This window comes from Coregonus clupeaformis, chromosome 15 (genome assembly GCF_020615455.1).
Source record: "Coregonus clupeaformis isolate EN_2021a chromosome 15, ASM2061545v1, whole genome shotgun sequence".
Lineage (NCBI taxonomy): Eukaryota > Metazoa > Chordata > Actinopteri > Salmoniformes > Salmonidae > Coregonus > Coregonus clupeaformis.
Genome location: NC_059206.1, coordinates 23,806,798 through 23,820,457, shown reverse-complemented (window position 1 = coordinate 23,820,457; position 13,660 = coordinate 23,806,798). Strand labels below are relative to the sequence as shown.

At 42.0% G+C, this 13,660-nt stretch overlaps 1 protein-coding gene across 4 annotated transcripts in view; it reads left to right on the top strand.

Moving 5' to 3' along the window:
• The window catches only part of wrn (WRN RecQ like helicase), a 52,774-nt gene that overhangs the window by 9,240 nt on the left and 29,874 nt on the right, over positions 1-13,660 (top strand). For 3 of the 4 annotated variants that reach the window (XM_041897461.2, XM_041897462.2, XM_041897463.2), the window contains exons 8-19: positions 1,007-1,109; positions 2,497-2,878; positions 3,605-3,685; positions 5,849-5,972; positions 7,397-7,472; positions 7,561-7,628; positions 8,201-8,309; positions 8,832-8,900; positions 9,774-9,856; positions 10,149-10,255; positions 11,196-11,383; positions 13,274-13,448. In XM_041897461.2, the coding sequence (XP_041753395.2) occupies positions 1,007-1,109; positions 2,497-2,878; positions 3,605-3,685; positions 5,849-5,972; positions 7,397-7,472; positions 7,561-7,628; positions 8,201-8,309; positions 8,832-8,900; positions 9,774-9,856; positions 10,149-10,255; positions 11,196-11,383; positions 13,274-13,448 (1,565 nt within the window). The remainder of the gene's footprint in view (positions 1-1,006; positions 1,110-2,496; positions 2,879-3,604; positions 3,686-5,848; positions 5,973-7,396; positions 7,473-7,560; positions 7,629-8,200; positions 8,310-8,831; positions 8,901-9,773; positions 9,857-10,148; positions 10,256-11,195; positions 11,384-13,273; positions 13,449-13,660) is intronic. The other variant, XM_041897464.2, reaches the window with a different exon arrangement.

Genomic DNA, 13,660 nt, shown 5'->3' with positions numbered 1-13,660 from the left:
CTGAGATACGAATATTATTACTACAGAGATCATACATGTAACGTTAGCTAGCCAGCCAGCTAACGTTAGCTAGCTAGCTAACAGTACGCCTTAACTTACAATGAAAATGAATATCTGGAAATGTAGCAAGACTCTCTTACCCGTGTCCAATTTGTAAGTCGCTCTGGATAAGAGCATCTGCTAAATGATGTAAATGTACATGGATGAACGCTTCTCCCTCTCTGTCACGGATGCAATGGTTGCCCATAGTTTGAAGATATAATCCGGAGACTGGTGTTTTGTACAACAGCCTTCTCTTTTCGACTCCCTCCACATTTGCAATCAAACACCTGAATTTTGTCCATCTCCTTAGCTATCATACTCTGCTTCCACCGGGCATTCCACTGATTTCAAAACTCGGTCCTCCAGAAATTGGAGTGCCTTAGCAACACTTGTGCAGTTCTTCGTGATATCTTTCAAAAAATATGCTTTGGAAAGGATTACCTACACATACTAAGCAGCTCATGTTCTAGCGTGCTACATGGCAGACCAATCCAAACTCATCTCTCGGCATGTCCAGCCCATCCATTATCTCAGCCAGTCATGGCTAGCTGGAAGGTTCCTGTCTTTTTCCGTGGCTAAACCAACTAGGCTAATAATTTAACAATTGTATTCGTATTTACAGATGGCATACAAGTTTGTTATTAAGGCACATGAAAGCTCACACGTTCAAATGCCTCTCCTGTGAAGTAGTGACGCGCAACATATGCCTAGTTTCCTGAAATGAGTCACATCTTTCTTATCTCTCAGATATAGGAGAGACACTTCAGAACAAACTTCCTTTTGATTTTTTGGGGGGACTGTATGTTGTTCCATGTAGTGAATAAGCTAATAGCAGTAAGGCCTAAAATTATTTATCAAATAATAATTTGATAGCTAAAAGAAATCCCCCCCCACCCCGCTTAGACTCTGATGGGTTAATAGTGGAATCTTTAAACAAAATATGTCTCTTTGTGCTCTAATACAGGAGTGAATTCTCGGTCTGGCCTTAAGGACAAGCTGTCTCAAATGGCCAATGAAATTGAGGAATTAGCTGGCAGCATCCCAGAAGAAGTCAATGACATCCAGAGGTCCAGTATACAGACGTTACTATTCCAACATCAAGATTGTTCTTCACTCATTTGTCTGATTCATAAGTACAGTACAGACGAGCTGTGTTCGAATACCCATACTAACATACTGTATGCTACATACTTAATGAGTATATACTACATACTATATACTATTAGTTCATTTTAGTATACTGTAAACGAGCGGTATCGTTTCAGTTGTGCGTGGTAGAGCTTCGCCTGTCTACCGGAAGTTGATGCTGTTGCTATGCAATCTCTTGCTAGCTTGTTAGCATAATAAATTACTAGCTAAACGTTTTACGATTTCGGGTGTGTTCGTAAATTCAATCTGGAGTGCCAGAGTGCGCTCTGGGCGTTCGTAAATCCAGAGCGTTTCGCTCTCGGAGTGTTCAGCACGCACACTGGACGCTCTGGCCGAGGAGTAGGGTTGATCCGAGTGTTCAACTGCAGTCAAGCACCCAAGCTAACTGGCTAACGTTGGCTAGCTACTTCCAGACACAAATGAGAGAACCCCTCACTCTGACCATTGTACTCGCGCTAGCAGAGCTGGTTATCCAGAGCGTTGGTGACTGTAACTGTGCTGCTGGCAACAATTTTAATTATGCTTTTTTTAGCAGACGTTTACTGACACCGGCCATATTCAACGGGTGTTGAGCGTTCGTAAATTCATCAGTTATTCTGCGCTAGTGCTCTGAAATCGGAGTAGATAGCCAGAATTAACAATGTCTATTGAAACGCACAACGACTATACCTCTTAGCTAAGAATGATGTGAATAATCAAGTCAATAAACGTTGGGTAGTTAGTTAGATAGCAGATAGTTAAAATGCTGCCTGGCAAGTTTGATGTATTGGTAGCCAACTAACGTCAGGTACGTTAACTAGCTGACATACCGGTACATACTGCTGTAATGCTATGCGGTTCGTAAGGATAGCGTTGCTAACAAATTTTCAGCCAACATAATGTGCAACGTAACTTATTTGAAAAGTCATTACTTTATTACATTGCTCAACATTTGTCATAATTAATAAAAGCAATGAATTTGTATGCGCTTTCGTCGGACTTTGGCTGCATATTTTCCGCCATTTTCTTCTAATCTGAAAATGTTGTGAAGCCACGCCCATTTTCAGAAGAATTGCATTATGGGCCCTAAAATCACAGAAATAGTGTCCATTGCATGTATACTTTGTATTTTGGCCAATTTACTACGACATCCGGGAACTTTTGGCATACTAACTATATCCATACTATGACCAATAAGCATACTATATACTCAATTCACGTCACAAATAGTATGGTTAGTGCGGTTAGTATGAGTATTCGAACACAGCTAAGGTCAGAAATGTAACCAGTCTCAAATTAATTTTTGCTTTTCTTTTGTCATTGTAGCGTTGCAACGCTAGTGGAGGACCTGTACGTTAGCCTCACTGCTCTGAGAGATTTGCTGTCGAAGAACAACACCTCAGCTTTTACCACAGCTCCAGAACTTTTGTCTCACGACCTCCCAGAGAACAAGACCCTCAGTCCTGACAGAACAGACACAACCAATGGAACACAGTTGGATCTGGGCTCACCCGGGGAAGATGAGGACCTCAATCACTCCAACATAGATCTTTTTAAGGTTCCTGAACCCATGGAAGAGGCCAGCAAACCCACAGACTATCAAAGAGACTGCATCATGTCCCTGGATATCTCAGAGTATGAGCTTCAAATGCTGGAGAGGCAAGCCAGGCAGGAGGATCTGGAGGAGCAGTCCACTTTGGAGTTCCAGGTGAAGAGTAAATCTATTTAGCCTGATCCCAGACCTGTTTGTGCTGGTCATCGTCACGCCAGGCTATATCCATTTGTATTTGTGTGGAGGATTCTACATTTCATGGCATTGTTTAGGAAACAAGCTAAGGATAGAGAGTCCTTTGTTGACCGCTTCTGTTCATTTTGCATTGTGCCACCTTCATGCAAATGTCATGAAAATTTGTCGGCAGCCATGTATTGTCCAGCTGATGTGGACTAGAACAACTAATATATTTAGCAGATGCTTTTATCCAAAGCGAGTTAGTCATGCGTGCATACATTTTACGTACGGGTGGTCCTTGGAATCGAACCCACTATCCTGGCATTGCAAGTAGGGCTGTGGTGATACAAGTATCGCAATATTTTTTCCATAGCAAAAATAAAACAACAAGCAGACAACTCTTTGGTCCATTCATAATCTGCTGGTTGTAAAATATTGTGTGATATAGCTTGGAAAATACATTTGACTGGATGACAACATAATGATGTTTGTTTCCAACATTAAGGATGTTTTCCTAAAGAAGTTAAATCTGCTTAATGTTTTGTTTCCTTGCCACGATACTAACAAGTATCACGATACAGGTATCGTTCCGGCACTAGTTGCAAGCGCCATGCTCTACCAATCGAGCTACAGTAGACATTATCTTCACCAATCAGCTTCACCCACAGTATTAGATTCTTAATGCTTTGCTCTTTTGTCTTGAAGGAGAAAAATGCACTGGATGACTCTGCAGACCTTTTGTACGAAGTGGAGAGCGACGAGGAGCTGGAGAGCAAGATGCTACAGGTAATAGTCTGGATGTCAGTGAGAACGATGGATTTCCCCTCTTACGGTACATTATCCTTACAGATGTTATACAAACCTCTCATCAGTCAGTATGCCCATTCTCAATAAGCCAGTTTGACATATTCAAGCACCTTTGAGGTGTGGATTTCTCTCATCAACCTTCTCCTTATAGCAGGCCTGGGTCAAATATGTCAAAAATGTGAATTTGTTAGTTTGATTGTTATCAAATATGTAAAAAACGTGAGTTTGTTAGCTCGATCTTTATCAAATACAGTACCAGTCAAAAGTTTGGACACAGTTACTCATTCAAGGGTTTTTCTTTATTTGTACTATTTTCTACATTGTAGAATAATAGTGAAGACATCAACACTATGAAATAACACACATGGAATCATGTAGTAACCAAAAAAGTGTTAAACAAATCAAAATATATTTTATATTTGAGATTCTTCAAATAGCCACCCTTTGCCTTGATGACAGCTTTGCACACTCTCAGCATTCTCTCAACCAGCTTCACCTGGAATGCTTTTCCAACAGTCTTGAAGGAGGTCCCACATATGCTGAGCACTTGTTGGCTGCTTTTCCTTCACTCTGTGGTCCGACTCATCCCAAACCATCTCAATTGGTTTGAGGTCGGGGGATTGTGGAGGCCAGGTCATCTGATGCAGCACTCCATCACTCTCCTTTGTGGTAAAATAGCCCTTACACAGCCTGGAGGTGTGTTGGGTCATTGTCTTGTTGAAAAACAAATGATAGTCCCACTAAGCCCAAACCAGATGGGATGGCGTATCGCTGCAGAATGCTGTGGTAGCCATGCTGGTTAAATGTGTATTGAATTCTAAATAAATCACATTCAGTGTCACCAGCAAAGCACCCCCACACCATAACACCTCCTCCTCCATGCTTTACAGTGGGAAATACACATGCGGAGATCATCCGTTCACCCACACTGCGTCTCACAAAGACACGGCGGTTGGAACCAAAAATATCAAATTTGGACTCCAGACCAAAGGACACATTTCCACCGATCTAATGTCCATTGCTCGTGTTTCTTGGCCCAAGCAGGTCTCTTCTTCTTATTGGTGTCCTTTAGTAGTGGTTTCTTTGCAGCAATTCGACCACGAAGGCCTGATTCACACAGTCCCCTCAGAACAGTTGATGTGTCTGTGACTTGAACTCTGAAGCATTTATTTGGGCTGCAATTTCTGAGGCTGGTAACACTAATGAACTTATCTTCAGCAGCAGAGGTAACTCTGGGTCTTCCATTCCTGTGGCGGTCCTCATGAGAGCCAGGTTCATCATAGCGCTTGATGGTTTTTGTGACTGCACTTGAAATGTTCTGTATTGACTGACCTTCATGTCTTGAAGTAATGATGGACAGTCGTTTCTCTTTGCTTATTTGAGCTGTTCTTGCCATAATATGGACTTGGTCTTTTACCAAATAGGGCTATCTTCTGTATACCCCCCCTACCTTGTCACCACACAACTGATTGGCTCAAACACATTAAGAAGGAAAGAAATTCCACAAATTTACTTTTAACAAGGCACACCTTTTAATTGAAATGCGTTCCAGGTGACTACTTCATGAAGCTGGTTGAGAGAATGCCAAGAGTGTTCAAAGCTGTCATCAAGGCAAAGGGTGGCTATTTGAAGAATCTCAAATATAAAATATATTTTGATTTGTTTAACACTTTTTTGGTTACTACATGATTCCATATGTGTTATTTCATAGTTTTGATGTCTTCACTATTATTCTACAATGTACAATTTTTTACAAATAAAGAAAGACCCTTGAATGAGTAGGTGTGTCCAAACTTTTGACTGGTAGTGTATGTCAAAACCGTGAGTTTGATTTTGATCAAATATGTCAAAACCGTAAGTTTGTTAGCTTAATTTTTAGTTTGCCTTGTACAATTGAACCAATGGATTTATTTATGTACTGCTTTTATTTAACTAGGTAAGTTATTGAGAACATATTTTCTTTTACAATAACGACGTGACAATAGATTAGTTCTGAAAGTACACGCTCCAAGCTAAATCAAGTACATATTATACTTTTAAGTATACTAAAGTATATTTGACATAAGCATTTGCTCCAGGTCTACTATTGGTTAAGAACCAGCGCCTTGTGTGATGATGTGGTTTGGATGTTTCTCACGTCAGTGTGTGGAGGAAGTGGAGAGGTTGAGTCAACCGAAGCAACCCCAACCTGAGGAAACCCCCTCTGGCCCTGGTGATGAGGAGGATGACATAGAGGAGCTGGAGGAGGAGGAAGAAGAAGAGTTTGGTACTGATGGAGCTATTTCTTAGCTGTTTTAGGGTTTCAAAGATTATTGTGGAGAAATACTAATGGACTGACTGACAAATAGGCAGCCTTAGAATCTACTGTAAGTGTAGAATGAGGATGCTCTCAGTCTACTGTGTGTCGATTGAAGTGGAGTGACGGTACGTTAATAAAAGGAGCTAATAATAGCTGACGTTTTCTGCTGTAGGCAGTGGTAATAGTGGTGAGCCTTTACAGGAATCCCATGACCCATATTGCCAGCAGATTAGTCAAATCATGCTCTACTCTGTTAAAAATCAATACCGACACAGAAACCTATTCAAAATCACATGTCGAGATAGATATAAGCAATAAGGCCCGACGTTGTGTGGTATATGGTCAATATACCATGGCTAAGGACTGTTCTTACAATATTGGCCATATACCACAAACCCCCGAGATGCCTTATTGCTATTATAAACTGGTTACCAACGTAATTAGAACAGTAAATAGTAATTTTTGGTCGTACCCATGGTATACGGTCTGATATACCACGTCTGTCAGCCAATCAGCATTCAGGGTTCGAACCGCCCAGTTTATAAATATATATTTAACATATAGTTAGATTGTATTCAGCGGAGCTGTATTCATAGAAATGCGGACAATAAAAAAGGCACTGTGATATACATTTGCCATACCGTTTCTATTTATGAATCCAATTCCCTCTAAGAGTTGGGCTCGTTGCCAACAGCAGGGCTTTAGAATAGCAGTTTAGGATTAACCTCCAGTCTCGTGTACTCGGGCAGATGTTAACCTCCAGTCTCAAATGTACTCGGGCAGATGTTAACCTCCAGTCTCGTGTACTCAGGCAGATGTTAACCTCCAGTCTCGTGTACTCGGGCAGATGTTAACCTCCAGTCTCGTGTACTCGGGCAGATGTTAACCTCCAGTCTCAAATGTACTCAGGCAGATGTTAACCTCCAGTCTCGTGTACTCGGGCAGATGTTAACCTCCAGTCTCGTGTACTCGGGCAGATGTTAACCTCCAGTCTCGTGTACTCGGGCAGATGTTAACCTCCAGTCTCGTGTACTCGGGCAGATGTTAACCTCCAGTCTCGTGTACTCGGGCAGATGTTAACCTCCAGTCTCGTGTACTCAGGCAGATGTTAACCTCCAGTCTCGTGTACTCGGGCAGATGTTAACCTCCAGTCTCGTGTACTCAGGCAGATGTTAACCTCCAGTCTCGTGTACTCGGGCAGATGTTAACCTCCAGTCTCGTGTACTCAGGCAGATGTTAACCTCCAGTCTCGTGTACTCGGGCAGATGTTAACCTCCAGTCTCGTGTACTCGGGCAGATGTTAACCTCCAGTCTCAAATGTACTCAGGCAGATGTGAGTGTGTTTGTGTGTCACAGTCTATTGAGTCCTCTTTCCCTCTCTCTACATCCAGATCCATCTCTTCCAGAGCCACTCCCTGAACAAATCAAATGTCTAAAGATGTATTTTGGACATAGTCGCTTCAAGCCGTAAGTGTCCCCCCATATGTTCATGTCACAGCCTATCATTTGTCCTTCCTGTAATTTGTATGTGAAAGAGAAATCCCCTCTGTTTCAGAGTACAATGGAAAGTAATTCACTCTGTTCTGAAGGAGAGGCGAGATAACCTTGTTGTCATGGCAACAGGCAAGTCCCCCCTCCCCACCATGTTAAGTTAATTATGATTGACTAAGTCCTCATGGTAATATGAGCTGCCTTCTGGAAACATCCATATGGATGGTATCGTATAGTTCCGATAATAAATAGTAGTTCGTAAATGAATATTCCCCAAAGAGGTACATAGTACATCTCACAACGAGAAAAAATATTGGGCTTCTGTCATCCTTTTGTTGTAATCTGCTGTACCGGAACTAATACTACTGCTACTGCACTGCCACCTAGTGGGTGCTATATTTATTACTCTGAAATCTCAACGCACATTATTTAATCAGACCCGTATGGCATTTTCTGGAAATTCAAGGGTACTGGACATGCATTTGTAGTTATAGATAGCAACATCTTTCATTATTGTGTGACATCAAAAGGCCGAATGAGTATAGTTAAGGAAAATGTGCTATCACTTATTCAAATATCTATTTTATGTAGTGGAACATCTTTGGTTAGTAGGTGACATATGCAACGTGATGTACAATCAATGAGGATGTCAGCCATTGGTATTCTACTAGCTTAACTAAGTGTTTGTCCATGTCTCTCTGAAGGCTATGGGAAAAGCCTGTGCTTCCAGTTCCCCCCAGTGTACTGTGTTGGCATCAGCATAGTAATCTGTCCGCTCATCGCTCTAATGGAGGACCAAGTGCTCCAGCTCGAGTGAGTAGCAACATTTAGCACCAGGAACCTTTAAGAATACCATACCTACCAATGTCATTTTCTACTCTTAACATATTTTGATTGTCATATGTCGTTGATATAAAAAAAAATCTCATGAGTTTGATATTCAAGTGTAGATTGCTTGTTTTTCCCCATATGGTTATATATTGAAAAATATGAAAATGTCATATGTTTTGCTGGAATAGAAGTATCTGGTAACCGTTAGAGCTCAGCAATGTTGGTTTTCTTCTGAGTGAATCAATATGTCATTTTGGGTTATAGGGGACTCCTAGTCAGCCAGGGGTGCGTTCAGCAGGACATAACGTTGTGCAACGTGCAGATAGAAAAACAGCATGTAGAACAAACACCCCTCTCTAACATGTAGAATAAGGAACCGTGTCAGCTCTATTCATGACATTTCTATCTGCAGCGTTCGACAACATTTGGCTACTTAACGATGCCCAGGTGAGATCATGGTGATGTTCCCCTGCAACAACATGGCGTTTTCTCTTTATTTTCCAGAATGTCCAACATTCCAGCTTGTTTTCTCGGCTCGGCTCAGACCAAAAATGTTTTAGCCGGCTTGAAACAGTAAGCCCCTTTAAAAAAAAAAGAATTTTAATAAATATTTGCCAACTGCTAAAATATTACAACTGCATTGAAGTATTTTGTTCTTAGTTCGGCCACAACATGTAGTCGTGATATGTCCCTCAAGTGATGTTTACATGCACCCTCTCCTCTGTTCTGTCACGATGTGTAATATACTAAGTTTTTCCAGTCGAGGGGTGTTGTAGCCTGAGGGCCAGTCTGTTTGTGCTGTCATGCCAGTGACGATGAGAAATGAAGTTGTCCAGAGCGAACAGATCTGGGACCATGCTACCAATGTTATAAGTCAGCTCCCAGGCCCACAGTGTATGTTGGTTTCCATTTTTGTAATTTTAGCAGAGACCAATTCCTACCTAGTTTACCAGCTGTATGGATTGTAAATTGATCAATTAAAGTGGCAATATGTAACTTCTTGGGCTACCCAAATTCACATTAGAAATGTGAGTTATAGATATATCATGCTACTTGAAAGCAAGTCTAAGAAGAGGTAGATCTGTTCTATATGCGGCATTTCTATGGTTCCCGTTCTTAAGTTTTAGTTTTTGCGTCTTTCACTTTCAGTTTTGTACACCAGCTGAAACAACAATATATTTGGTTATGGAAAATATATTTCACAGCGGTTTATATGGTACAATGATTCTCTACACTATACTATCTTATTTTGTCACATAAACTGAAATTAGGCGAACTATTAGAGTTTTAGCAACCAGGAAATGGCGGAGCGATTTCTGCATAGTGCAATTTTAAGACTAAACAACAACTAGCAGGACTGTGGAACTGGAAAGCCTGAGTTTCGCACCTCTGCTATAACTGTGTACCAACGAGGCAGAAAATAACATGACCCTATTCTGTCTTTAGGGGGCAATACAGAGTTGTGTACATGACCCCGGAATACTGCTCAGGCAATGTATCTCTACTCGAACAGCTCGATAGAAGTATAGGTGAGTGAGGTCTTCATGACTCTCTTTTTAAATAGATCTCCTTACACATTTATACAGATATACTCAATTTTCTCAAGCCTTGTCTTTTATACATTTAGCAGTGAGAATATCGCTGGTGTAGGAACTGATGGAGGTGTTTCCCAAAAACATAAAAATCATCTTTAGAACTAAGATTATCTTAAGTTCAATGGAGGAAAAATAATTTTTATACTAAAGATAATCTTTATGTTTTGGGGAAAACTCACCCCAGAATTGTTATTTATCTCTGCATTCTGCCGTGCCTGTCCTGCAGGAATCTCTTTGATAGCTGTGGATGAGGCTCATTGTATCTCTGAGTGGGGCCATGACTTCAGAGGTGCATACAGGAGTCTGGGAAACCTGAAGAGAAGTCTACCTAACGTAAGGACATTTGTCTCTCATTGCAAACATCACAGGCAGCCATCATCTTAAACAATATGTAACCAATTACGGGCAATCCTCTGCCATAATTCTTATATAGTCATGTCATAATGAGGACATCACAGATGTCGCATAACAATAATGCTATGTATCATGGACAGTTGGCAAAAGCTGATGTCCTTCATTCTTATGATACCCTTATGATGGAGGTGTCAAGTGAAAGTATTACCAAGATTGTGAACGACTGTGTTTTGTGTTCAGGTTCCCATCGACTTGGTCCTGTGTTCAGGTTCCCATCGACTGTATTCTGTGTTCAGGTTCCCATCGACTGTGTTCAGGTTCCCATCGACTGTATTCTGTGTTCAGGTTCCCATCGACTGTATTCTGTGTTCAGGTTCCCATCGACTGTGTTCTGTGTTCAGGTTCCCATCGACTGTGTTGTGTGTTCAGGTTCCCATCAACTGTATTCTGTGTTCAGGTTCCCATCGACTGTATTCTGTGTTCAGGTTCCCATCGACTGTGTTCTGTGTTCAGGTTCCCATCGACTGTATTCTGTGTTCAGGTTCCCATCGACTGTATTCTGTGTTCAGGTTCCCATCGACTGTGTTGTGTGTTCAGGTTCCCATCGACTGTCTTCTGTGTTCAGGTTCCCATCGACTTGGTCCTGTGTTCAGGTTCCCATCGACTGTGTTCAGGTTCCCATCGACTGTGTTCTGTGTTCAGGTTCCCATCGACTGTATTCTGTGTTCAGGTTCCCATCGACTGTGTTGTGTGTTCAGGTTCCCATCGACTGTCTTCTGTGTTCAGGTTCCCATCGACTGTGTTCAGGTTCCCATCGACTGTGTTCAGGTTCCCATCGACTGTGTTCAGGTTCCCATCGACTGTGTTCAGGTTCCCATCGACTGTGTTCAGGTTCACATCGACTGTGTTCTGTGTTCAGGTTCCCATTGTGGCGCTTACGGCCACTGCCAGCCCTTCCATCAGGGAGGACATAGTGAAGAGTCTGAACCTGGAGCGGCCCATCGTCACCTGCACCTCCTTTGACCGGCCCAACCTCTACCTGGACGTCAACCGCAAGTCTGGGGGCGTGTTTCAGGACATGAATGGCTTCCTGAAGAAGACCACCGGGTAGGGCTATATATTAATTGCTTATAGATCAATATATATTTAGGTCCATATACTAAATTAAGGTTTAATAATATATTTAAGTAGACCTAGTTATATGATGTTGGTTTTTAAAACAGTATATGTACTGTGTATACAGTACATTCGGAACGTATTCAGACCACTTGACTTTTTCCACATTTTGTTACGTTTCAGCCTTATTCTAAAATTGATTAAATAAATAAAAATCCTCATCAATCTATACAAAACCTTATTTACGTAAGTATTCATACCCTTTGCTATGACACTCGAAACTCAGGTACATCCTGTTCCATTGATCAACCTTGAGATGGTTCTCCAACTTGATTGGAGTCCACCTGTGGTAAATTCAATTGATTGGACATGATTTGGAAAGGCACACACCTGTCTATATAAGGTCCCACAGTTGACAGTGCATGTCAGAGCATAAACCGAGCCATGAGGTCGAAGGAATTGTCCGTAGAGCTCCGAGACAGGATTGTGTCGAGGCACAGATCTGGGGATGGGTACCAAAAAATGTCTGCAGCATTGAAGTTCCCCAAGAACACAGTGGCCTCCATCATTCTTAAATGGAAGAAGTTTGGAACCACCAAGACTCTTCCGCCTGGTCAAACTGAGTAATTGGGGGAGAAGGGCCTTGGTCAGGGAGGTGACCAAGAACCCGATGGTCACTCTGACAGAGTTTCAGAGTTCCTCTGTGGAGATGGGAGAACCTTCCAGAAGGACAACCATCTCTGCAGCACTCCACCAATCAGGCCTTTATGGTAGAGTGGCCAGACGGAAGCCACTCCTCAGTAAAAGGCACATGACAGTCCGCTTGGGGTTTGCCAAAAGGTACCTAAAGGACTCAGACCATGAGAAACAAGATTCTCTGGTCTGATGAAACCAAGATTGAACTCTTTGGCCTGAATGCCAAGCGTCACGTCTGGAGGAAACCTGGCACCATCTCTACGGTGAAGCATGGTGGTGGCAGCATCATGCTGTGGGGATGTTTTCCAGCGGCAGTGACTGGGAGACTAGTAAGGATCGAGGGAAAGATGAACGGAGCAAAGTACAGAGAGATCCTTGATGAAAACCTGCTCCAGAGCGCTCAGGACCTCAGACTGGGGCGAAGGTTCACCTTCCAACAGGACAACGACACTAAGCACACAGCCAAGACAACGCAGGAGTGGCTTCAGGACAAGTCTCAATGTCCTTGAGTGGCCCAACCAGAGCCCGGGCTTGAACCTGATCTAACATCTCTGGAGAGACCTGAAAATAGCTGTGCAGCGACGCTCCCCATCCAACCTGACAGAGCTTGAGAGGGTCTGCAGAGAAGAATGGGAGAAACTCTCCAAATACAGCTGTGCCAAGCTTGTAGCGTCATACCCAAGAAGACTCGAGGCTGTTATCGCAGCCAAAGGTGCTTCAACAAAGTACTGAGTAAGGAGTCTGAATATGTAAATGTGATATTTGTTTAATTTTTAAAAAATTACAACTGTTTTTGCTTTGTCATTATGGGGTATTGTGTGTAGATTGATGAGGGAGGAAAAAACCATTTAATCCATTTTAGAATAAGGCTGTAATGTAACAAAATGTAGAAAAAGTCAACGGGTCTGAATACTTTCCGAATGCACTATATGCTTTTGGGAATATTGGTGAATATGGAGCCAGCTTTTATCATAATAATGATATTAATATCCATGTTTTGTTTGTATAGGAAAATATGACATCCAATGTCTTTGAGCAGATGCTGGAAATAAAAATATATTCGATAGATGATAAAAAGAGACTCGGCACACTGCAGTCTGTCCTCCCACGTGGTTGGTGACAACATTTCCACCAATTAGATCAAAATGGTCATTTCTTTGTCTCATTTGCTGTCGGCTATTTCAGGGGGGATTATGAGTTTGAAGGGTCCTCCATTGTGTACTGCCCCTCGCGGAAAGAGGCTGAGCGTGTGACCTCCACTCTGACCTCGCTGGGCGTCACGTGTGGTGTATACCACGCTGGTCTGGGCATCAAACAGAGGAGGGAGACCCAGCATCGCTTCATGAGGGATGAAATCCAGGTGGGTTTTAAATCTTTAAGAAACAAAACAAATATTTAAAATAAAATCCAGGTGGATTAGCTTTATTGCTATAATGTGTAGATATTGATAGAAGCGAGAAAAAAAAAATGCCACATTTAGTTGAATGTGTCTCTTCTTTCCAAATATAAATTTGTTTGCGGTACTTTGCAAATTCTATACAGGCATGAAAACACATAAAAAACAACATTGTT